At 50.4% G+C, this 25,926-nt stretch overlaps 1 protein-coding gene across 3 annotated transcripts in view; it reads left to right on the top strand.

Annotated features, from left to right (window-relative positions):
• Positions 1-17,608: 17,608 nt before the first annotated feature.
• NOS2 (nitric oxide synthase 2) overlaps positions 17,609-25,926 on the top strand; it is a 34,013-nt gene continuing 25,695 nt past the window's right edge. The window contains exons 1-4 of one of the 3 annotated variants that reach the window (XM_059149014.1): positions 17,609-17,757; positions 21,341-21,425; positions 22,203-22,325; positions 23,802-23,950. In XM_059149014.1, the coding sequence (XP_059004997.1) occupies positions 17,651-17,757; positions 21,341-21,425; positions 22,203-22,325; positions 23,802-23,950 (464 nt within the window). In that variant the 5' untranslated portion in view covers positions 17,609-17,650. Of the gene's footprint in view, positions 17,758-21,340; positions 21,543-22,202; positions 22,326-23,801; positions 23,951-25,926 lie in introns of all 3 variants that reach the window. The other 2 variants (XM_059149013.1, XM_059149015.1) reach the window with 2 other exon arrangements.

Here is a 25,926-nt window from a genome sequence, read left to right as displayed (position 1 = left end):
CTCATGCTCTGTCTCCTGCATTCTCTCTCTCGAGTGAATAAATTTTAAAAAAAAGTTTTTTAAAGATTTTATTTATTTATTTGACAGAGAGAGAGAGAGAGATCACAAGTAGGCAGAGAGGCAGGCAGAGAGAGAGAGAGGAGGAAGCAGACTCCCCACGGAGCAGAGAGCTCGATGCAGGGATCATGACCTGAGCCAAAGGCAGAGGCTTAACCCACTGTGCCACCCAGGTGCCCCAAGTTAAAAATTTTTTTAAAAATTTAAAAAGTAAAAAAACCCAACTCATAGACCTGTGCCCCCAAAGGAAAAAAAAAAGTCCGTGCTAATCTAAAAGAAAAAAAATCCAACCATGTTGGGAAATTACCTGCCCTAGGAATTCTATCCCACCCTCCTGACCCCTGGACTCATCACCGTGAGCGACCCCAGGAAGGGTGTTTTCACACAGCCTACAGTGCAAAAAATGGAGTGGAAGCGGAGAAATTTGCTGACCCTTCCAACAGGTCAGGTGGTAAATGCTAGGTAACTTCAAGCACTGGATGACCTTTCCAGCTTTGGGGTGAGAAAGCCCAGGTCTCCGAATTCCCCATGGGACAGACAGGTGCACCAGAAAACAGGCCATTTGCTCCAGTCCCTTCAAGGCTGCAAAGAAGTGGACTGCCTTTTCTTTTTCTTCTTCTTCTTTTAAAGATTTTATTTATTTATTTGACAGAGGGACAGAGATCACAAGTAGAGCAACAGGCAGAGAGAGGAAGGGAAGCAGACTCCCTGCCCAGCAAAGAGCCCGATGCAGGACTCAATCCCAGGACCCCGAGATCATGACCTGGGCTGACGGCAGAGGCTTAACCCACTGAGCCACCCAGGTGCCTCTTCTTCTTTTTTTTTTAAATAAACAAATGCTCACATTAATCCTAATGCTAAATTACTTGTGTTCACATTAACATAGATATTTCTGTAAACCAAGAAAAACTGAACTAATATTACCCATTTTATTGATTGATTTATTTATCTTTTCACATTTTTATTTAAATTCTAGGTAGTTACCAGACAGTGCAATGTTTTTTTTAAAAAGAATTTTATTTGTTCATTTGAGAGTGGAGAGAAGGAGCGCCAGTTGGGGTGGGGGATGGCGCAGAGGGAGTGAGCCCCCCAGACGCCCCCCGTTCAGAGCAATACTGGTGTCAGGCGTGGGGTTCAGTGATTCATCCCTTACATCCCACACCCAGCGCTCACAGCGACACGTGTCCTCCTTCATCGCCATCCTTCCACAGGAATTTCCGCCAAGTTCTGCTTCCCCAGCACCTGGGAAAATGCAGTATTGGGATACTTTCCACTGTGATGCCTTAGCATAGTCTAGCTCCCCTTCTTCCTCAATTGCAGGTGAAAGGGTTGCTTTCTGTCTCTCTCTCTCTCTCTCTCTTTTTTTTTTTACCTTGGAACAGGAGACTCCCTCAGTAAAGCAGCAGCAGCAGCATCCCGCTGGGCTCTATTGGGGAGCCAGAGGAGGGCGAGCCCCTCCCACAGGTTTCAGGGAAATAAGAGTTTATTGTAGAATTCTCTGGGCAATAAGGAAGCTGGGAGATGGACCGCAGGTCCTGGTGTCAAGCAGCCTGGGTGGTAGTTCCACACCCCAGGCTCATCTGCCCCCGGGGCCTGGGCTCTCCCTGCATTGTCTGGCTGGGGCCATGTGTCTCCCACTCCCTCACCTCTGAGCACCTCTCACTGTGGCTTTGGCCCTTGTCCTATCCACCCCCAATCTCTCTTCTCTCTGGGGGGTCTTTTAGACATCTACCCTGCTATCAACCACTGCTCCTCTGTCCTGGGGAAAGGGGCCCACCCTCGTCCAGTAACTGGGATGGGGTCACCTGATACCTAGCAAGGAGATCCAGGCCCAGAAAACCTTCCAGAAGTGGCCAAGCCAGGGCAGATGTCCTGATGCTTCCAGAAGCAGTATCTCTAGCTCGGGGTTAAGTTCTCAGGACACAGTAATTATTATGGAATTGTAAATGACACAAGGGTTGGAAGCATAGTGACCATCACAAAGTTGCCCGTATTTCTCTGCATTTTCTCTGCCTATCTCAATACACCGCCCACTCTGGTTTCCCGTCTGATAAAATAGAAAGCATGTATTCTTCTTTCACCCAAAACACACACCTTTCCCTTTGCAAGGAGGGTCCCTGAGGTCATCTGGCAGCTTACACAGCAGCCTCTGCGGGGCCCTCCATAATTCTTGTGCTTCCAGGAGGCAGACAGCCGTGGCTGCCACCCTCTAGTAGTTTCAGCAATTTATTTTATCCTTCTCCTCTTTTTCTCCCGAACTTTTAACTGCCCCAACCAACAAGTTACTTGGGAGACCCAGAAACCGTCCACGGAGAGCTGGCCCTACAGTGGGATACAACAGTAAATACAGGTCATTGCTCTTATAATGCCCCACTCCTGAGCCCTGGGGCAGATGCAGCTACTTTTTCCTACTGAGCCTTAAAATCCTCCACACTACAGGGCTCTGAGTAGCCATTACTTGTCTATTAAGGTTGGTCCTGGAATCTGGAAAACTCTTCTGTGAGGTTTGTCCATGGAGCCCTGGTCTCTGCACTCCCTCCCAGGGAGGCCTTAAGCAGGAGGCTCAGGGATCTGGCAAATAGGAGTGCTCCATGTTACAAGTGGCTGGGAAGAAATCCCCTCCTGAGGCCAGTGCTTAATCCTCCAGGGAATGTCTGCGACTCCCACCCCCTCAGTGACCGGCTGGCCCCTGCTGCAGTTTCCAGCCATAGATGAACCTCTCTGCAGGCTTTCTTCCTCCCCCACTTCCACTGCCCCCTCTTCTCCAGCTCTTTTCCAGTAGTTACTGAATGAAGCAATATCGACACACATATTGGACAGACCTCTGAGAAAACAGCCTGGAAACAGGAAACACCCACCATGGGCTGCTCCCTGTTTGGGCCATTTATGGGCATTCCCACCAGCTGGGCTCATTATTTCCACTTCACAGAAGAGGAAACTGAGGCCTAGAGGGGTGCCAGAGATTGCCCCATCTGGAGCCTCTCCATGGGCTTCGGTGAGTCCAAGCCCCCTGCATGCTTGGGAAAAAAGACAGAGAATGACAAATGTTGGCGAAGATGTGGAGAAATCAGAACCCTCACACACTGCCGGTGGGGTTATACAACGAAGCAGCTGCTTTGGAAAACAGTCTGGCAGGTCCTCAGAAAGTTAAACATCAAGAAAAAATGCTAAGACCCAGAAATCCCACTCCTGAGTATACGCCCAAGAGAACTGAAAACATCTGTTCCCACAAAAACCTGCACACAAATGTTCATAGCAACATTATTCATAATGTCCACACAGTAGAAGTAATCCAAATGGCCAGCAAACGATGAATGGATTAAAAAAGTTAGTATGTCCATACGACAGAATATATATCCTACATAATGATGAGTAAACCTTGACAATGTTATGCTAAGTGAAATAAGCCAGACACAAAAAGCTGTATATTGCATGATTCCACTTGTATGCAGTGTCCAGAATAAGTAAATCCATCGAGACAAAAGGCAGATGAGTGGTTGCCTAGGGCCAGGGAGCAGAAGAAAATGGGCAATGACTGCTAATGGGTTATAGGGTTTCTTTATGGGGTGATGGAAATGTTCTGGAATTGGATAGTGGTGACAGTTGCACATCCTTGTGAATAGACTAAAAACCACTGAATGGCACAGATTCAAAAGGTGACTTTTATGGCATGTGAATTATATCTTAATAAAAAAAATTTTATTGAGTACCTACTATATGCCAGGTACAGGGCTCCTGCCACAGAGATGTGTGAGATGTGGCCTTGGCTTTGGAGAGCTTGTGTCGAGTAAAGGAGACAGATAATGACCCACAATTAAAAGAGTGGGATCCATGTTGGCCTAGATAGAAACCCCAGGAAGCTTGGGGATGGAGGGTTGAGGGAACTTTCTAGAGATGACAGTGCAATGAAGTAAAACAGATTCTGAATGGGATAGAGTTAGCCTGGGGCCAGCAGGGGTTTGGAAGGGGGTAGAAAGGTGGGGATGGGGAGCCATTTGGAAGGGCAGTCCAGGCAGAGAATACAGCCACTGATGGGGAGCTCCTGAAGAGGCTGGAAAGGCCCTGAGTTACCAGAATGAGGTAGCAGAGATGCAGGTATTGGGTGCTGAAGGCCCCATTTCCCTCTGACAGTAAAGCAGGTGTCTCTCTTGTAAGCTCAGGCAGGAGGAAACAAAGCATTCCTTTATCAGCCTCTTCTAATATTCTCCTCCATCCCCATCTGTATACACAGCGAACACACTGCCTGCTCTCCCTGCCCTGCTCCCCTGCCCACATGGAAAGTACAGAGAAGTATGAAGGAGAAAATAACTATTGCTCATATTTCCACCACTGTTAATATTTTAGTATTTTTTTCTCAAAGTTTTTTTCCCAGGGCCTTTATTTGACGTGGTGGGGATCATTGGGCCCTATCATCCGATGTTTTTCTATTGATACCATAAATGCTACACCTTGTCATAAAAAATTCTTGTGGGCACCTGGGTGGCTCAGTTGGTTGAGCATCTGCCTTCGGCTCAGGTCACGATCTCAGGGTTCTGGAATCGAGCCCCGCATCAGGCTCTCTACTCAGCAAGGAGCCTGCTTCCTCTTCTCTCTCTCTGCCTGCCTCTCTGCCTACTTGTGATCTCTCTCTGGCAAATAAATAAATAAAATCTTTTTAAAAATTCTTAATAGGCTTCATGTGTTTGACTATATTTATGGTCCACCCTAAAGCTGGACCCTAAAGCTGGACCAGCATGCTTCTCTTCAGTGATGACCATCTTATATGCAGTGATGCTCTGAACATCTTTGTGGCCAGAGTCCAGAGTGAGAGGTGCTGGTTATTGTCCTGCTTTTTGGTGGGTGGTCTGCTCAGGAAGGGGATTCTCCCAAGAGCACCAGAGACAACACATTCATGAAGTCGGTGAGTGTCCGAAAACCCGGCTATCAGACCTGTAAAGGCTTCCGAGAATCACCATTGAAAAAAACAGAGGCCAAGGGGGCTCACACGGCCCAACCAAAAATGGACAGCTTTTCAGGGAATGATGTAAGAAGGAGTGGGTTGGAAGGCATTTGGAACTTCTTCTTGGATCAACATCTGACATCCTTAGAGGCTGAAGTTGGGGAGAAAGTGACCAGACATTTCTCTTCCTCTCCCATTTGACCTAGCCCTCCCCAACCTGCAGCACGCCATCTCTCATTCCTGGGCACCCTGTGAATTCTACCTGCCAGCATCTGCCTCTCTGGGCCCAAGGGCTTTTCCAGAACTGAGGAAGGCCACTTCGCCCACAGCACGCCTAGGGGAGTTAAATGCCCCCTGGGAACAGGCACAAGCCGTGATGCTCCGGGATTGCTGCAAACAGCTAGCAGCCTTGCCCCCTACTCACCCCCCCCCCCACCCCATGGCACCATTCTAGGGATTGGGCTCTACCTTGCATCCTCTGTTTCCCTGGGGGGTTAAACTCCAGTTGCCCATTGTGGGAAGTGGCTTAATAGTGCACCTTTGATGGCCGCCAGCCCTTCCTCATTTGCCTACTGATGTCCCTTGCATGTTCCAAATATACTACTTGCAACCAAATCCTTGCCTCTCAAAGTACCATACCTCAAGGGCTTCCTGGATGTCACTGTATGTATTAATCCTCAACTCAGAAAGCAGCATGGAAGGGCAGAGAAAAAAGAATGTTCTGGGGGGAGCATCAGCAAGGAATGTGACCCTTAGAGAAAATTCCTGGCTGGAACACCTCTGCAAGCTGGTCAGGTCCTGACCCACTGTGCTGGTCGGGCCACCCGGCATAAGTCACATTCCAGGGACTCAGCGAGCAAAGTCATCCACCGTCTGAGCCACCTTAGGTCTGTCCATCCCAGGCGACCACCTGGGCATTTCCAACAAAATTCCCTCTGGTTCTGTCATCTCCAAGTCATTCAAAGTGGTACACAGCCACGGAGCCCTCGTCAGAGGCTGGAATTGGTGTGACTGACGCCCTCCAGTGGTCAGTCGACAAATAGCATGGGGCTCTGGGGCTGGGGGCCTATTTGAGACTTGATGCCTTAGGGTATCAAGGTTAGGAGCAGGGAGCTATGCTAGGACACAGGACTTGCAGTGAGGCGCGCGCGCGCGCGCGCGCGCGCACACACACACACACACACACACACACACACAATTGCTGAGAAGTCGAACTTGCAATGCCTTCTGGTATATTTTCCTTGTAGTTGTGTTCTACCTTCATCATTCTTGTCACACCTGCATACCATCTATACTATTCTTTGCTTAAATATTCTTTCTTAAAATGACTCATTTTTTAACTTTAAAAAAATGTATTTCGAAAATAACTTTTTATTATATTCCACAAGTAGAAAACCAGTAAATGGTCGCAGACAGTAATCACATCAATAAAAACTATTAACAGAAAAAAAGCGTTATTCCAGGTACCACCCCGAACACCCTCTGGATTGCCTTAGGTACCTTGACCACAGCTGGGGAGACCTGTCATTGGACTCAAGTTTACCCAGATGTGGACCTTGCCTTTAACATAATCAGCAAGGACATCTACTGAGCACCTACTGTGTACAGAGTGCTGAGGTTATAAGACACTCAAGGGAGCTACGTCACCATCTGGAAGGGGGCTGGTACCAGCAAACCTGGTGAGGAGGAGGACGAGGAGAAGGGCCTAGAGGAGAGCAAGGAGGTCGGGAGGCTTCTGGACTGGAAGAAGGTGTGAGTCAGGACTAACTTCTGTGAGACTCGGGAATGAGATATTCTTGGCCTCAGCTTCCCCATCTGCTAGGAAGGGAACTATGTGTCTCTTGGGTGCCTGGCATTTTGAAGACAGGATCTCATTATACCCTCAGGAAAAACCGTACAAAGAAGCTCTCACTGCAGCCAAAGAACCTGAGGCTGGGAGCTTGGCCAAGTTCACCTTGCTGAGCCAGGAGCGGAAAAAGAGTCCAGTCTGGCCTCACAGCCACATGTGCACAGCACAGGGACAGGAAGCCCGACTGCCGCAGGGCTGCAGAAACATCATCCCCCACACTTGCCCGAGGCAGCCTGGTCCCTCTGAAGCTGGGGGTGCTGCTTACAAATCGTCCTGGCCACCTGGACAGCAGGTGACATGACCTCCCTTTCAAGCACTCTTCCTCACCATGACAATCACGTGCTGACAGTCAGCTACTTGCTTTATTCCTGCTGGTGTCCCAGGGAGCTGGAGCTTCCTGGACATGGTAGGCATTGCCTGGGTCTGGAGAGGTACAGCATCTCCACTGAGGGAACAGACGTCATCGCTCTTGCTTAGAAGCAATGGAGGTTGAGGCTTTTCCTCTGGCCTGGGATGCCCTCCTCTGTCCCCTCACCCCATCTCAGGCCTTCGTCCTTCCAACACCCTCCTGCCTGAAGGATGACAGCCCTGTTGAACCCCCACTGCCCCTGGAGGCCCCGTACCCTCAGCATCTGAGCATCACAGCCCAGTGCTCTGTGCATTACTGGGGTTAGCAGAGCGTCCCCCAAGGGATGGCTCCCTGGCTCCAGCGCAGGGAGGATGCAGGACTGCATTTCTGGCTCTCCAGTTTGGCTGGAGTGGGGGGCCTGGAGGGGAGGAGCAATAGGGAAGGAAGAGAGGGAGAATCTTAAGCAGGTTCTATGCCCAGTGCGGAGTCTGGCTACCCAATTTTGATCCATGGTCCCTGAGACAGTGGGCCACCTCTTTGAGCCTCAATGCCCCACCTGTAAAATGGGAACAATGACATTTTCATTGCCGGGTTGCCACAAGGTTGGGTCGGACACTGTGCACACAGGCCACAAATCCTCCATGCAAGTCAATGTTGGACCACCTACTATACACCACAGATATTCAAAGATAAGCGAGACAGAGTCCTCCAGTCCCAGTAGTGCTTAGGGCAAGAGAAGGAGGAGAGAGCCCTCCATCTCTTATTATTACACATATTCTAGGAGAGAGAAGGACAAGGGCCATGTCTTTGGCAGGCGAGAATTCTACCACTGAACCACCCATGCTGGGCCATGTCTTTGGGATCACAGCTTTGCTCACTATCATGCTGAGTCCTACCCAAAGGCGAGTATGTCCATACAACCCTAAGCATATGGCATAGGAAGAACGTGCCTTGTGACAGTTCCGGGTTCAAATCCCAGCTCTGCGCCTTCCTCCCCAGGTAACTCAGGCCAGTCACTTTCCCTCGTTAAACTGCAGATTCTTCCTTTGTAAATCGGAGATACAAGTAACTCCCTCAAAGATCTGTTGGGAGGATTCCCGGGGCTTCTGTGAAGCAGGGACATGTGGCAGGGACTCCTCCACCCCTTCCTGGGGGCCCCGGCACCTGCCTTGTATTGCCCAGAGCTGGAAGCAGATGCCACTATGTGGGGAGAGCACTCAACGCCCGGTAATCCTCAGTTCTTACCTTGGCCTCAGTTTCCCTTGCCACAACTGAGTTTCCTCAGTTTCTCCTTGCCCCTGGGGTGGGCCCACAGGCAGCCACGAGGGCAGGTAGAGAGGGGCACACACAAGATGGGGAGTCATCTGGACTCAGCAAGACCTTGGTCTCAGGCCTAGGCCCAGCCTGAGCTCTGCCTTTTACAAGCTGAGTGACACTGGGCTGGTGGCTCAGCCTTTCTGTGCTTCTGTTTCCTTCCTTGTCAGGGAGGCTTGGGAAAAGTACCTTCTTTGCAGAGGGCTGTTGGAGCTGTTGACTGAGATGATGATGAGTGGAACGCTTGGGGCCTGGCTAGAGTTGTATAGTCTGTGGTAGCCAAATGCTTATCCTGGGGGCGCTTATGGGTGTGTGTGTCGGGGGGAGGAGATGTCAAGAGAGGCAGGGGGGTGTGGTGCAGGAGCCTTGCTCCCTCCGAGCTCTGTTTTTCCTGGTTCTGCCCTTTGCAGGGACTCACATCTGGAGAAGGTGCAGAGGGGGACCCCGGCCTGCGAGCTGGAACTCCAGGGTTTTAGCCTCACCACTCGCCTACCTGTGCAACCACTCAACTTCACTGAGCCTCAGTTTCCCCATCTCCAAAATGTGGCTAGTCATAACAGTCCCCTCTGTGGGCTGTGGTCTGGATTAAATGGTTGACGCATGGAAGCACCTTGCTTAGGAAGTGTGCTCTCTGAATATTATTTTTGTAGAAAGAGCTTCAAGGTGGCTGCCTCCCAAGGCCCAGCTGAAGCTGACCCAGCTCCACAACCTGGCCCGGGACCAGACTTCCGTGGATGGGAACTCGGTCCTGGGATGATGAGGCCAAGAAATTCCAGGGCTGGTTGCTGTAGGCCTGGTGCCTGAGACAATGTGCTGGTAATGAGGGGAGGGGGGTGTTGCTCTGCAGGGGCCTCAGGACCTCCACCCCCACCCTCCTCAGGGCCCACCTGGCCTCACGTGCCCTTCAGGTGCTCTTTGATTTCCCCTCAGCAGCCTTCACCTGCATCGTCCATCATCAGAAGAGGCCCAGGAATGTGGCCTGATGGGTGAACAGGGCCAAGGGCAGGCCCCGAAAGCCATTGGATATGCAGAGAGGGAAATCCATGACACCTTCAGTCCCGGGGCCAGCCCTGGACCCCACGTGCAGACGGGAGCTCTGGGGTGGGCATCAGGGCCCACCGTGTGGTCCAGCTCAGAGGCTCCTCGCTGTGTGACCCTGCTGAATCTCTTAACCTCTCTATGTGTCAACAACCTGACTGCTATTTTCTAAAAAAGATATTTATTTATTTATTCGACAGACAGAGATCACAAGTAGGCAGAGAGGCAGGCAGAGAGAGAGGAGGAAGCAGGCTCCCTGCTGAGCAGAGAGCCTGATGCGGGGCTCTATCCCAGGACCCTGGGATCACGACCTGAGCCAAAGGCAGAGGCTTTAACCGACTGAGCCACCCAGGCGCCCCAACCTGACTGCTACTTTTGATTCCCTTCCTTGCTGTTGAACTAAGAGAGTATTGGGATAATAGTGATGGTGCATATATGAAGCATTAGGAATATACTACAAACCACTGACATGTATACTTGAAAATAGTGGAAAGGGTGATTCCCCCAACCCCTAGGGTGAGTTTTATCCCAATAAAAATTAAATGAATTCAATGTTACAGAGAGAAAGAGAACTGGGAATTTATGTTGGGGGCGGGTGCTGACCCTCTGAGGAAGGGCACTCTGGAAGAGAGATCAGGTCACCTGCTTGCTCTTTGTCAAAAGGCAAATTGTTACTCTCTGACCCACAGATTTTTGCTTGGCTGCCTTTTTGTTCCCTAGCGCAGAGCATTTTCTTGGTTCTCATCCCCTCATGTTACTCTTGGCCGCCGTTGGTGGTGTGAGAAGTCAGGCCTGAATAGGCGAGGTGGCTTTTCTGAGGTCACATACCTGCTCAATCATGGGGCTGTCACTGGAACCCAGGACCTTTCAGACCCATCACAGCCACCTCCTCAAAGCCCCTGCTTGGGTCGAACAGTGAGTGATTGCTGGCCCAAGCCCTGCCATGGGCCAAGGACATCATGGGGTTGCACCTGCTGGATGAGAGCAGGCCCCAAGGTGACATGGTAGCCTCGACACTCAGGCTGGTAACAGGAGCAGGATGCAAAGGGACAGGGGACAAATGGCTCCTGTTCTCACCCTGCACCAGGACCTCCAGAGGCCACTCATAGCCTCAGTTAGAGGGAATAGAGCTTAGAGTGAGGCAAACTCCTAATCATCCCTCAAAACCCTGTCCTGGTGCTCTCTCCCCCTGCAAACCTTCTCTCAGCAATGTAGACTCAGCTACTTCAACCATGCCATCCTTCTATCACTGCAGGCATCACACTGTACCAGAATTATCCATCATTCTCTCTAAGCTTTGCATTCCTTGAGACCAAGGACTTAGGGTCTTTCCTCAAGCAGATTGGTTTCCCTGAACAGAACCAGCTAAAGCGTGAAAGAAAGATGGCTTTGATATGCTGAAACTCATGGCAGTCTAGTCCTATTTTCCATTCACTCACTCACTCCTGCATTCATTCATTCAACAAAGATCTTTGAGCTTCTCTTCATGTCTTTTTTGTGACTCAGTTTATCTTACACAAATTCGATCCATTATAATGCTGCATTTAAGTTGGCATGGATGGGAAAGAGATGGACGGCTGGCCACAGTGACATGTTAGGATGGTGAGATCGTGGTAAATGATTCATGCCATGCAGGAATACTGTATTTGAAGTACTTTAATAAGTGGAATTATAAGAAAGGATAATTTTCCATAGAATAAATTATAAAAGAATTGATTCTATCTGCCGTCCTCCCGTAGCTGAAGGGTGAGACCTCAGCAACACCAACATCTGAGCGGTGTCCCTTTGCCAGCAGCTTTCCCTCCCCTCCCCAAACCACAAGCTGAATATTTCAGTGACCTGACTGGAACACTGGCATCACCCAGCCCCACCGGACTTCTGTAACCTGGGCATTTTCCAGCATGTTCCATGCTGTCAGTACTCCCCAGCTTCCTGGACTCCTGCCACCAACTGGAAAACTGAGAGGCTGGACAGGAATTAACCAGAGAATTCCCTGCTGAGGGATAAGAGGACCCAGATGCTGAAAACCAGGCGAATGTGGCTTAGCTAAATGAAACCTGATTCCATGATGACTCCTGTATCAGACCCCCCACCCTGGACAAGCTGCTGCCATGAACCTGAAACCAGGAAGCAGTGGGTTTACCAAGGATGCCCTGCACGGAGTGATGTAACCGTGGGGTCAGGTCACCCACAGGCCAGGAGCCCCAACCATAAATTAGCTAACTGTACGCTCAGCCGGGGACACTCCCTTTGGAAACAACAAAAAGGGACCTTTATGCAAAAACGGCTCCCTGGATGACACGGGGTGGGTATAAATACATCTGAGCTGCCGGTGTGCTCATAACTTTGCTGTCAGTTGAGTCTGGGACTCTCAGGCCTCAGAGGACTCAGCATCGCTGGTCTGAGATCTCTCAGCCACCGTTGGTGAGAGGACCGGCTTAGAGGTGGTTCCAAAGGCATCAAGGTCCAAGTCTCTCCCGTGGGCTTGTCCACCCTCTGGTAGAGACAGAGCAGTCAACTGCGGGGTAAGTTGTCTTCATTCTGGGGAATCTTCTGCTTCGAGAGAGTTTTGCTTCTTCCTGTTTGGGAAGGCCCTGAAAACCATGGGAATTTTCTGCCTGCAGAGATAAACGGGCGGAAAGTCTAAGAAATGCCCATGGGAGGTTGGGCCGTTTGAAAAGAGCATCTGGGTCAGATATCTTTCCTGCAAACTTTGCTACATTGCAAGGAAAACCTTTTTGGAAAATTCAGACTGGAGAATGGGGAGGAATCCACTAAGAATTTTTATCCGGATTATCCTTATAAGGGGCACCTCTCCCCTGGCAAACAAATTGTGTGAAGGTGAATATTAATAAGTCCATTTTACAGATGAAGGAATGAGTCTCAGATAAATAAGTTGATCCAGGTCATGTAACTAGTAGAGCCAGGACTTGAACCCAGGTTTGGGGGGGCCTCTAAGATTCTTCTATGGGCCATATCACACACTGCCTCCCAGGGCAGAGGGTTTTGCCATTGGGAAGACATGCTGGAGGCAAGCCCAGACCAGCCTGGGTCTCTACTTTGATGTCCCTTTATTGCCTTGTTTAAAGAAGATGGTCTCAAATGTTGAGAGTTGAGTGCATTTTTTTCACAAACAATTCCACAATCTCACAAACAAATACCCTTCTCCCCACCCACCCACCGGATTAAAAAGGCAGCAGACCGTATGGTGGACAACAGTTGTAAAATCTTAAAAGAAAGGCAGCTACAACTTGAGTGTGCTCTCCAATGACAGGTGTAACATGACAGTTGCTAATTAGACTGCTGGGAATGACCTTGCAGGACCAGGCAAAGACATCCACATTTCAACGCAAGTGGGATCCTCTCCAGTTGCCCAGGGTTGAGGAGGGGGGCAGCAGGTCTCATTAAGGAGGCTCAAAGTGTACGTGCTTTGTCCTCATTCAGCTATGGGGTTCAGTGTCTTTCCTTTAGATTGTTATGTGGCTTTGTGGAATTAAAAACTATGTCCGTGGACTCCCAAATCCAACCTCCAGATAGGAGCAGAGGTTGTCAGTAGGGATGAAGTGGGTGTGTAAGACTGTGTATGTCAGCTTTTGTACTGATTCTGTAGTAAACTACGCATATGGAGGAGGCTGGCTTCTGCAAACTCTTCTCAACCTTCTGATCCATCTCCTTCCCCTTGGTCAGCCCCACCGTGAAGAACCTCAGAGTTTAAATCCAGACAAGCGGCCAGCTTTGCAAAGCCATAGAGATGGCCTGTCCCTGGCAGTTTCTGTTCAAGGCCAAATCCTTCCGGTTCAACTTGACGGAGGAAACAGACATCAACAACAATGTGGGGAAAGCCAGCCGGGGCCCCTTCAGGTAAGCTTTGGCCTCCTGCCACCTGCTGCTTGTCCACCAGGCCCCCTCCCCCGGGCTCCCATTCCCTGATCTGAGCCACCCACTCAGAATTCCTCTCCCTGTCTCTGGCTTCTCACTGGAGATCCGTTCTCAAGAATGACTTCTTGGATGTCCCTTGGAATTTAGTGCAGCCACTCTTTCGTGGACACCTCATTGTGCCTGACACTATATGGAGAAGGAAGGGACATGGCAGAGTCTTGCCCCTCAAGGATTCTGGAGTCTCGTTGTTGGGGGAGGTGGGGAGATAGGAAGGGAGTACGGACTATCTGACTTGAGAATGGGAGTCAGTGGCGCTCAGTGATTAGAACCAGGGCGGCCTGGCTGACGTTCATTCTGATTCACTGGTGTGTATGCCTCACAAAGGGTTCGATAATTTGAATATCCATCTGGTGTAGAGTACCAGGGTGTTAGGCGAGGCTTGTGCCGGCTGCAGGAGCTCGCCCTGAGCTTTCACTAGTTGTGTGATCTAAGGCCAGTTAACCCCTCTGATGCTCAGACACATGAGGAGAGCCACGGGACCCTCCTCATAACATGTTGAGGATGAACCGATAGTGTGTGTAGAGTGTCCTTAGCAGGGTTGCCCATACATAGCATAACTCAATTAATATGGTCTCTTGTTGTTGACCGGCTGCCCTGAGTTACTGAGTAACTCTATGCCAAGGTTGTACGGGGCACTTGACCTACATTGCTTCTAACCTGATGCCCACAGCAGCTCTGTGAAGTGCGAGTTATTGTCTCATTTTACACATGTGGAAATAGAAGCTCTAGGAGGGGAGTGACTTCCCTCGGGTCACATGACTGGTCATTGATTTCTCACCCACGCCCGCACCCCACCCCCAATCAACCGGCAATAACATGATCAATAACATGATTCAATAACATGAATCAGAACAAAGCCCCAGTCCACACAGGGCTGCCGCCCAGCCCCACAGCCCCAGAGAAGCTTTCCCTTGGACTCCCGTGGGTAGTAGGGCCACCCTGAGCACACCTGCCAGAAAAGCAGCAAGGTTAAGAGTTCAGGCTTGGAGATAAGTAGGTGGCTTTGCCACTTATTAGCCCTGTGACCTTTGGCAAGTCCCCTAGCCGCCGAGCCTGATAAATGGCATTGGTTGCAGCTGTTGCTGATATCAGTGAGCACAACTTGGGTGAGGCTGAGCAATGTGAAAGAGGGTCCCCTCTAAGGGCTTCTCAGAAGTAAGATGGGCTCCGTGGACTTGAAGAGAGGGTAGAATGTTGGGGGTGAGGGTGTGAAGACAAGTAGAAAAGACATTCCAGGAAGAGGGATGGGCAAAGACTCAGAGACAGAAGCAAGCGTGACTGCTTGGGGGCCCTCCATAGGAGAGACGAGGCAGGGAGCCACTGCAGATTCTTGAGCAAGGCAGTCCCCGTTTCGGGTATGGCTGGAACTGAAGGAGGGCGTGTTGGAAACCAGGCATTCTGCGCTGTGGTGGCCAAGAGACCAAGAAGCGAGAGGGCAGGGTTGAAGAGCCTCTAGGTGTCCCTCTGGCACTTCAGACAAATGCTGCACACTCACAGCAGCTTCTTCACTCCTCCCAGGGTCTCAGGAGGTCACCAAATCATGCGTTCTTTCCTTTTCTTCACCTCCCGGCTGCAGCCCTTCACACTGGCTCTGACCTCTCTTACTCCAACTTGACTTCTAGCAAGCCATGCTCCTGCTCTAGAGTCCACAGTGGCTCCCCATGGCCTGTCACCACACTAAGGCTTGACCGCGGCATTCTGTAGAATCACCCCTCCCAGACGGGGAGCCGATCCCACCTGCCCAATTCCCCAGTGCCCGTACACACAGCACATTCTTACCTCCATTCATCCAGACCCACTCAACCCACCTCCCCAACTTTTGAAATCACCCTGAATACCCCCACCCCTTTTCTAGCCCCTGCAGTGTGGTTTACAGCCTTTGGCCCTGAATTCCACATTCCTGATAGCGCTGACATTGATTCCTGACTTGTGGTTTTGGATGAAATCTGAGCTGTAGGTTGACTTGAGGCAAACAGCTGACTTATCTTCTTAAGCTGGGGGGAGCTGGTGGGAGGACTCACACAGGTATTAGAGGCGATGGAGAGAAAATAGCGCACCTTAATTCATTTATCCCTCCAAACAGATCATGAGGAATGAGTTTTTGTTATCCTCTTATGATAGCCAGGAGGACACTGGAGTCTAGAAGATTTAAGTAATTTTCAGGATCTCACAGTTGGCAAATGACAGAGCCAGGAGCCAAACCCAGCATGCTGGCTCATAACTACTATACCAAGCTGCCACTTCGTGGTCCTGGGCATGTCCCAATCCATGAACAATCACTCGCCGAGGGCTACTTACCTGGCAGGGTGTGGGGGCTTTTGGAGATGGCTGTGAGCCCTTCTGCTTAACAATTAAACAAACAATAAGTTGAGTCATTTACTAACAGTATACACAGCAGCTAAAAATAACAAGGCTTATGAAGTCCTTATTATGGTATCGGTGTTGAGGCAGGAACTATTATTAGCCTTACTTTACAAGTTTGAGTGACTTACTTACTCAAGTGGGCATTCGGGGAGTGGTAGAGCTAAGGTTTGAACCAAAGACAAAATCATAACCTCTACGCTCAGCGGGCTCTTCCTGAGGGCGTACTAAGGGCTGAGGAAGGGAACCAAGAAAAGAGATAGAGTTCCTGCAGTCAGGGAGGGGATGGATGTGGGAAAGGCTGCCTTCCTCTGCTTCCGGCAGGAGTATAGGCAGAACGGGATGTTAAAAGAACTTTCTATATTGGCACAGAGGAGGGGCAGGCAGAGAGATAGACACGAGGTTAGAAGACAATGTGGGCGCCCCAGAATCTCTTCTGCGGAGACCGCGGGGGGGGGGGGTGTCTGGCAAGGCCGTAGTGTGGGGAGGAGTCAGGTGGGAGAAGGCCTTGGGGACCAGAGAGGCCCAGCTGGACTGCGATCACACAGTGAGGGGGTGGGGTGGGCTGGGAAGGATGTTCTTGGAAGAGGAAGTAGCAGTACAAAGGGGATTTTATCCTGAAGGCAATGAAGCCAATTAATATATTCAAAAAAAAAAAAAGAATTTTCAAATCTGTTCAGATGTCATAAGACCAAGAACCTATTATATGGGACTCATGATTCTCTATTTTATGTAAACAAATGATTAGGAAGTGAGCATGGTGGGTGTGTGTTTTAGAGAGGAAGGCAACTGTGGGAACATCCAGGTGGAGATACATAGCATTCGCAGCAAAGTTGAGCTAAGTGTTGCTAGCTGGGCTGCAACTGCCTCTCTCATTCCATTTTAATTTGGGTTTGGGATTAAATATTTTGGAGTCCTTGCAGGAGACACCCCCCCCCCCTGTACTTTGAGGTTGAGGGCTGCTGCTCTGTCCCTGCCTGGACCCTAGAAGTTATCCTAGACCTAACTAGGTCTAGTTATCCTAGACCTAGAAGTTATCCTGGACCCTAGAAGTGTTGGGAACACCTCACAGGTGGACTAAGGTCAGGAGGAACGGCTCCTTTAGGTAGCAAAGACCAGGACCCCGGAGGGGTCCACCACCACCAGCAGCCCACAATGCCTCCCACTAAACGTCAGCCCCAGCCGTGCTTCCTTTGGCTGCCTTCCTGGAATCACATAGAACACTCAGAAGAGAAATAGCACGCTCTTGGGGCAGCCCTGTGAGATAAGAGAGCTTGAGCTGTGGCCTGGGGGGCTGCTGTGTGGTCTCGGGCAAGATCCTTAACCTCTCTGGGACCCCAGCTGGCTTCTCAATCAGGAGGAAACAATACAGAACTGCCTTTTGGACTGGAATTCATAAAGGGTGGATGAGATAACAAGAAAGTTTGCTTTCTAAACTCGAAGCGCCGTACTGTGGGAATCATTATGATAAACCCTGCTGTTGTTTCACGAGGAATAAAGAAAGCGGAGGCTGGCCGCGCAGGCCCGTGATCTTGGCCCAGAGAGGCCAGGGGCGTCCTGAACGCCGACCTCCTTGAGGACGCCAGCGGGTGTAGTGGGCTGGGGACACAGCCAGGAAAGTGGAGACGCGGGCCAACTATCCGGCCCTGGACCAAGCGCCGGGTAAAGCCGGGAGTGGCCACACCTGCTCCCCGCCCCCCAGTCCACTCCGCCCCGGGGCGGGGGCTGCGGGGTTCCCGCCGCGATAAAGGAGCCCCGGCGGAGCTGGGCGAGGAGGTTTGCGAGCTGCGCCCGTGCTGGGGCCATGCGCGAGGGGCTGGGCGCTGCGTGCGAGGCCGCCCGGCCCCGGCTCTGCCGGCTTCTCCGCCGGATCCTGCGGCCGCAGCCTGCCTGCGGGACCCGCCGAGCCAGGTACTCCCGCCGGGCCGGGTCCGCCCAGGGAGGGTGGCGGGCGGCTCCGCGCCGGGACCTGTCTCGAACCCGGGCGCGCGGCCCAGACCCGCTGCGTGCCTCGGGTTTCCGTCCAAGTATGAGGGTTGGAATGTTCGCCCCCGTAAGATTCCGATGCGGATTTACTTAAATCAAGTGTTTTCCTCCTTTAGAACGCTTTGGAGGTTGCAGTTCAGTAGCCACAAACGACCCAGGGAAGCTCCGCGTGCTCCCCGGAGAGGCGTCTACGCGGGCAGGAGTAGGAATTGGGGATGTTTCAGCGTTTGGGAACTTTCTGGATGTTTCAGCACTAGGGACTGCTGCATACTTTAGGACAGATGGGATGAAGAGAGCAAAGAGGTTCTAGTTTTACGAATTAGACCCATTTCACAGAGTGGCCCCCACCCCGTGTATGCAGTGGCGGTCGCCAGGAGTGGAAACTGCAAGGGAAGTCAGGACCCCCGTTACCCCAAACGGCCCACAGAAGGCAGCGTCAACCTTAACCATTCTCAGTCACTCGGAGGATTCCTGCTGATGGCAGATTCTTAACGGTCCATGGCTCCCTCGAAGGATCTAACAGGGCTGAGCATAGCTGTGGGTTTAACCAAATTGCAGGAGCACGTGGATAGACTGCGCAGTAATTCGACTACAAGTACTCAGATCTTTAGTACGCTCACCTGGCTTCCAGCTACCCGGTCTCCCAACAGCAAGCCCAAAGAAATTAGCTACATTTAGTGGGGAGGGGGAGGACGGTGACTTGGCATAGCTTTGTTTATTAGTTTTGCAAATTTAAAAAAAAAAAAATCCTAGTTATGAAGGAATGCATGGTTATAGTTAAAGTTGGAAAATGCAGAAAACTATAAAGGAAAATTCAGATCGATCCTGTCATTTAATGCTAGTCACTGTTAATTAATATTTACTGGCATCTTCCCCAGGTGTTTTTCTATGCTTGGGCGCGCACAGACACACACACCGAGCATCAGACCATATACACAGTTTGAAGCATTATTTATAATAGTGGAGAAGCTGGGCACAACCTAAATTATGCAGCCATAGGCAATGTGAACAGGCGGACTATGGACCCCTCCGTAGAGTGGATTTTTAAAAAATTTTATTTATTTATTTGAGAGCAAGAGATCACAAGTAGGCAGGGAGGCAGGCTTCCTGCGAGCAGAGAGGACCCTGAGATCATGACCTGGGCCAAAGGCAGAGGCTTAACCCACTGAGCCACCCAGGCGCCCCTAGAGTGGATTTTCAGGTAGTTTTTCGATATTTGGGAGCAGTAGTTAGGTGAAGTATAGAAAGAGAGCGTTTCCCCATCTAAACGTTACTGTGGACTAGTACGCTTCTCAAATTCTCCAGTCCTGTGGCCACAAGTAAGAAGAAGGAAGCACGAACGAGCAGGGGAGAGAAGGGGGTGAGTTGTGATGGCAAAAGATCGAGAAGAGCAGGGAGGCATTGCCTCATTGAGGACCCCAGGCTCAAAGCTTCTTCTGATTTAAGGAGCCTGGTGACGATCGCTCAACCGTGGCTTACCTGTTCTGACTGTACAGACTACCCTATTTTGGATTTTTTTTCTGGTGGGGCCCCCAGTTTGGATCAGTGGCTTGATGGTAGTGGGTCGCATGGAAAGCTCTTTATAAGGCTGTTGAATCAATCACTCCATTCAGGTAGAAGTTGCGTTCTGATACATACTTACGTTCTCTTAAAGAGACACTCTCTCTTTATAGCTATAAATCACATGGTGCTACTATCTAATGTATGTAGTTAATTATACAATGTTAATTGAAATATACAGTCATTACTTTTCCCAATAATTAAAGTAATACATACTCATTCTTCATATTCCAACACATTACAAATAGGTATAAAGTGGAAAAATGAGAGGGTGCCTGGGTGGCTCAATGGGTTAAGCTCAGTGGGTTAAGCTGTCTTTAGCTCAGGTCATGATCCCGGGGTCCTAGAATCGAGCCCCGCATCCGGCTCCTTGCTCGACAGGGAGCCTGCTTCTCCCTCTGCCTGCTTCTCCCCCATGCTTGTGCGAACTCTCTCTCACTTTCTGACATAATAATTTTTTTTTTTTTTTTTTTTTAAAGATTTTTTTTATTTATTTATTTTACAGAGAGAAATCACAAGTAGATGGAGAGGCAGGCAGAGAGGGAGAGAGAGGAGGAAGCAGGCTCCCTGCTGAGCAGAGAGCCCGATGCGGGACTCGATCCCAGGACCCTGAGATCATGACCTGAGCCGAAGGCAGCGGCTTAACCCACTGAGCCACCCAGGCGCCCCTGACATAATAATTTTTAAAAGTGGAAAATGAGAGATCCTTATAATACTTTCTGACTTCCTTTCCCCTTGGACATGTGCACACACATATGCCTACCCCGGAAAATAGCCAAAAGGACACAGAACACAATAAGATTTCATCCTGTGCCCCCAGAGTGTGATTCACCCCAGGAGGAGGCGTGTGTGGGGTGCGACTCTTGGGTGCTCACATGTAAGGGGCCCAGAGAGGTCACATGCCTTCTGTTCCCTGCAGCATTTGCCAGGAGAGCAAACCTGGAATTCCAAACCAGAGACAGTGGTTTCTGAGTGATTTCAGACTCCGAGGGCCTATTCATCTTCCAAGAACAGCCAAAGTTCTTTGTATCTGTCATTTTAAGGGGCGCCTAGGTGGCTCAGTTGGTTAAGTGTCTGCCTTTGGCTCAGGTCATGATCCCAGAGATCAAACCCCACGTTGGGCTTCTCAGTGGGAAGCCTGCTTCTCCCTCTCCCTCTGCTGCTCCCCCTGCTTATGTTCTCTCTTCTCTGTCAAATAAATAAAATCTTTAAAAAAGAAAAGAAAAGAAAAACAAGCAACATATTTTTTAAAAGAGTCCTTGACGTCCAGATACCCTTACTGAGACATCTTTGGATGACATGATGTCTCAGGTTGGCTTTGAAATGATAGCAGACCCCGGGAGAGTAGAGTTCAAACAAGATTGGCAACTGGGTGGGGTTGAATCTGGGTGAAGGGCTCCTGGGGATTTATTGCATTTTTTTTCTACTTGTGTATGCTTAACATTTGCCATAAATGCTTAACATTTACCATAAAATAAAATTATGTTACCATAATAACAACTTAGGATAAATAAAGAAACCCAGATAAATCAGGGGCTTTACATTAAAAAAGCCCAAGTCCCCCCCGCCCCCCCGCCCTAGACAAGTGGGTCGTGGCAGTGCGGAAAGGAGCCATTCCCTGGACACTCCGTGTCATCCCACATTGGTACTCAGAGCTTCTGTGGGTCACCATTCGGGCAGGCAGCTTTGGCTTAGCTCCCTGCTTTATAGCGGGAAGGCAAGAGAAGAGGAGGGGCAGGGAGGTTGATGATGACGGGGAGACTGGGTCTGACCAGCTGCCTCCCCCACCGCGTGCTCTCCTCTTCCTGACCAGCAGCTGAGAAATTCATTCCCACCCTCTGAGCCTCGGTTCCCCCATCCGTCAAATGAGGGCTTAGCAGTGGGGGGCTCCCAGATCGCTCTCTGCCCTTAGATATCCCTGTCTCATGCTGGCTGTTTCCTTTTACAGTCTAGTGACACAGGATGACCCCAAGTGTCACAGCCTCGGCAAGCACCGGAATGAGTCCCCCCAGTCCCTCACAGGGACAGTAAAGGTCAGTGAGTCACACGGGTGTGGGAAGCCTCTTCCTCCCTCGCCCAGACGGATGCAGGTTGAGCAGCCTGGTGGATGCTGGGATCTGGGCAGTGAGGAGGGACCCGCAGGGGCACAGGTAGGGGTGAGGAAGGGCCTTGGGAGAGTGGGATGATCCCTGGTGGGCAGGAATAGTGGCCCCCATGGTGCTCTGGCCCCGGATCACTTGGCAGTGTGGGCCGACAGGCATGGATGGAAGGCGACCATTCATGGAGCCGGCAGTGGGACACCCCAGTGTGATTCCAGACTCAGCGGCTGAGCCCCAGTCCCAGCCTCTAGCCCACAGGGTCCATCTTCCCGAAGAGCTTTGGACTTTAGCCTAACAGACAGGTGGGCAGAGAAATGGGTGAAGATATTTTCCATATTCTTAAATAACTCCAGGGAAGGTAGTGGTATATTCTTCCTTGCTTCCGTTTCTGTTCTCTGCAGTACTGGCTGGGACAGTCGTCTCCCTTGCATCTAACCTCAGTCCCTCCTGTTGCAATTCCACCGAGGGAGCATTTGGCAGGGTCTTGGGTGAGGAGAGAAGTGTGGCCCGCAGCCCAGGCACCTGGAACTCTTAGCAGGCACTGGCCCAGATGGCCAGGCTGCCGGGAAAGGAGGAGGGACACAGACCCACATCCTGACCCGGGTCCTCACCCATAGGCCCCCACCCCAAGCCAAAGTAGGGCCCAGGGGAGACTTGTGGGGCCCCGGGGTAAAGGCATTTGTAAATTGTTGGTGTTTCCCCCCACCTTAGACGTCTCCAGAAACCCTGGTCAAGCCGGATGGGCCCCCGTCGGCCTGCCCTCGGCATGTGAGGATCAAAAACTGGGGCAGCGGAATGACTTTCCAAGACACACTCCACCACAAGGCCAAAGGGGTGAGAAGTCCAGGGCTCAGGGAGAACCACCCTTGTCCCAAGGTGGGGAACCCATTTGGGCCTTTGGTAGATCAAGTGGATGTTCCCCTGGGCAAACCAGACAATTATCTGGTTGATCACAGGGTGCTGGGAACAGAGGCCTGTGGTCTGTACAAATCACAGGACATAGATGATGCCAGCCCCCTGGTAGTCCCCTGATGGATGCTGGATTGTCCAGGAGATGGGATAAAGGGTCACAGGAAGAAATTCAGTCTTTTGTAGAGATACTGCATAGTAACAGGGAGGGTTTTTCCTTCCTTCCTTCCTTCCTTCCTTCCTCTCTCTTCTTTTTTTCTTTCTTAAGATTTTTTATATTCATTTGACAGAGAGAGCAAGCACACAAATGGGTGCAACAGAGGGAGAGGTAGAAGCAGACTCCCCACTGAGCAGGGAGCCCCATGCTGGGCTCCATCCCAGGACCCTGGGATCATGACCTGTGCTGAAGGCAGATGCCTAACCGACTGAGCCACCTGAGCACCCCCCGGGGAGAATTTTCTAACAGAACTGTCCAGGGGTTCCTGGGTGTCTCAATGGGTTAAAACCTCTGCCTTCAGCTCAGGTCATGACCTCGGGGTCCTGGGATCGAGCCCCGCATCGGGCTCTCTGCTCAGCAGGGAGCCTGCTTCCTCCTCTTTCTCTGCCTGCCTCTCTGCCTACTTGTGATCTCTCTCTGTCAAATAAATAAATAAAATTAAAAAAAAAAAATAACTGCCCAAAGCTGGACTGAGCTACATCAAAAGATAGTGAGTTCCCTGTCATTAGAAGGATTCAAGTGCTTTTTGATAGGGAGATTGGAGAAGAATTCAAGCAGTTAGTGAGTACTTGGAGTAAGTGTTCAAGAGTCCTTCTCCTAAGTTTCTTATTCTAACTATAGAATGCATTCTGATTGTAAAAAAGAAAGTCATTGAAAATTTCAAGACCTTGAAAGTGGAAAGATTTCCCATACCTTCCAGAAATTACTACAGTTAACCTTAGGGTGTACCTCCTTCCAGCATTTTTTCTGTGCCCTCCTCGGACTTCAGGATTTGTATCCTCTCCTTTTGGTTCATTTTGGCTGAATACCAAGTGTGTTCCCAGGAGCCACATCAGCCTCTCTAAATGAGAAGATAGTTGAGATATTCCCAGGGATCAAGCTGTTGACTTGGCCCTGGGTCTGCGTCTGGCCGGGGGAGCAGGGTCAGAGACTGAGCCCAAGGTGGTAGGAATCACCCCGGCTTACACCTACTTGGGTCAGCCAGTAGAGGAGAGGAGATGTGTGTGGCAAGAAAGCTTGGTGGACCCCAAGGAGGAGGTGCCACAGGGGTGGAGAAGGGCAGCAGGAAGCTGGAGAAGCTGGAGTGGGAGGTGGCCAGGAGAGTGGGCCTGGAAGGAGGACCCTTGTCAACACCTTCCTGAGGGGCCAAGCAACCCCCTCACCACCTACCTCTCTCTTTCCAGGAGCTTGCTTGCAAGTCCAAGTCTTGTCTGGGAGCCATCATGAACCCCAAAAGTTTAACCAGAGGACCCAGGGACAAGCCTACCCCCCCAGATGAGCTTCTACCTCAAGCTATTGAATTTGTCAACCAGTATTACAATTCCTTCAAAGAGTAAGTTTCACCTGGGCTGGATCGCTACAGACCTCTTTCCCCAAGCTCTCCCATGTTCAGTCATTTCCCTCTGACTCCAAGTCCTTTCCCTTTCCAGAGTCACAGGGGAGCCAGGGCTCAAGCACAGTTTTCCAAGGGGAAAGACCCCAGAGTCGGTTCTTGTAATCGTAAGCAAGAGAGGCATAGCAATGGTGGTTAAAGTGTGGGCCAGGAGAGTAACTGTTTGACCTTGAGTCCTGGCTGTGCCGGTAACCAGCCCTGGATCCTTGAGGAAGCCAGTTCACCCTCTCTGCACATCAACTTCCTCATCTGTAAAAATGGGGTGAGAGTAGAACCCAGCTTTGAACAGGGTAACTTTGACGATGAGCTGATACACGCTCTTCTAATAGGAAATATTGGAGAGAGAAAGGACTTTTGGGATCACTTGGTCAGACCTCCGCCAGGGGTGAACAGGGGAGCCCAGTCCCAGCTAGAAGCCATATGCCATCTGACCTGGAGAGAGCAAGTCCTACTCTTTGCACTGAACTCTGTGGGGTTCTATATTCCTAGGTTTCATAGAATACATGATTATTAATGTAAAGCCCACTAATAACTTTAGTATAAAAATATACAAAGGGATTGTAAGACAGAATGGCTGAGGGAATGCATTTGCTGTTTTATGGGCCAGGAGGGGAGTATAGTTTTTACGGTGTAAGCCACACAGCTCTTTACTGCATGAAATGAATCACAGAAATGCACCTGGGACCACCCCCACCCTATGGTGGAAAGAGTGGCTCCCGGTAATACCATGTCTCCTCTTCTATGATCCTGCAATGTCTGAGCAGGTAAGGGGCCTTGAGCTTCTGAAAAGTGCCCTAATCTTCCAGGGCCGCTGATTTCAACCCTGGCTGTGCCTAGAGTCACCTGAGGACTTTGCAAAATGCTCATGCAGGGTACCCTGGTCCAAGGACATCAGGATCTCAAGAATCGGGGACAAAGCAGAGCTCTGTATTTTCTAAAAGCTCGTTCGGCGACTCACCTACAGAGCTGGGTTGAGTAACCCATTGGGGGTTGTCTGCCATGTATGCTGAGAAGCCACAAACTCTAAAGGAGTGCTTTGTGCCTTGGCGGTTCAAGATCCTCGGGCTGTCGGCTCTGCCAATAACCAGTGAGCCTCTCAGGGTCTAGGAGGTCTCCTGATGGGCCTCACTGGGCCAGCGTATCAGCACTGACATTCACTGGGCACTAAGTGTGTTCTGTTCCCTGCGTAAGTGTTTTATAAGCAATGCTCACCACAACTCTGAAAGGAGTACCCCCTTCCCATTTTATAGACACCAGTAGGAATTTCCATTTTATAGGAACGAAAGCCCACGGAGGAAATAATTTACTTGAAGTCAGATGTTTCAGAGTCCCACAGCTGGGATGTAAACCCAGGCCATTTGGCACCAGAGCCCCTGCTTTTAACCTGTGTTCTGGCATCCAGCTCTTTGACCTTGAAGGTTCCAACTTCATGCTGGACCTGGGAGGTCCTGCTGACGTTTAGAAGGCACTGGGTAGGTGCTAGCCCTGGGAAGCCACCGGGTTGCTCCTGGAGGTTTCAAAGAAACCCACTTGTTTCTCACAGACTGAAGGTCTGTTTCTCAGTCTCAAGTCCATACCTCGAACCTGTCAAGAGGTCCTGGGGGGTGTGACAGACCAATGGCGGTCCATTCCCACGATCACACAAGCAGCCAGAGTCACAGACAGCTGGCAGGTTCGGTCTTTAGCAAATGAAGGATTGTATAGTTAGAAACTGTAACTTGCTCAATGTTCTGTTCAGATCCATTCACTGATGTCAAAAGCTACACTCTTTTTTTTTTTTTTCAGAACTCATAGGCATCATAGCATCTGAAATGCAACTCTATATGAAAACAGTAGTAAAATGCAAAACTCTAAAGGAATAGGGGGAAAATGTAAAAAAAGAACCCTTTCTTACCTAGTCATATACTAACACCAGG

Source organism: Mustela lutreola, chromosome 15 (genome assembly GCF_030435805.1).
Source record: "Mustela lutreola isolate mMusLut2 chromosome 15, mMusLut2.pri, whole genome shotgun sequence".
Lineage (NCBI taxonomy): Eukaryota > Metazoa > Chordata > Mammalia > Carnivora > Mustelidae > Mustela > Mustela lutreola.
This window is presented reverse-complemented; position numbering and strand designations above follow the sequence as displayed.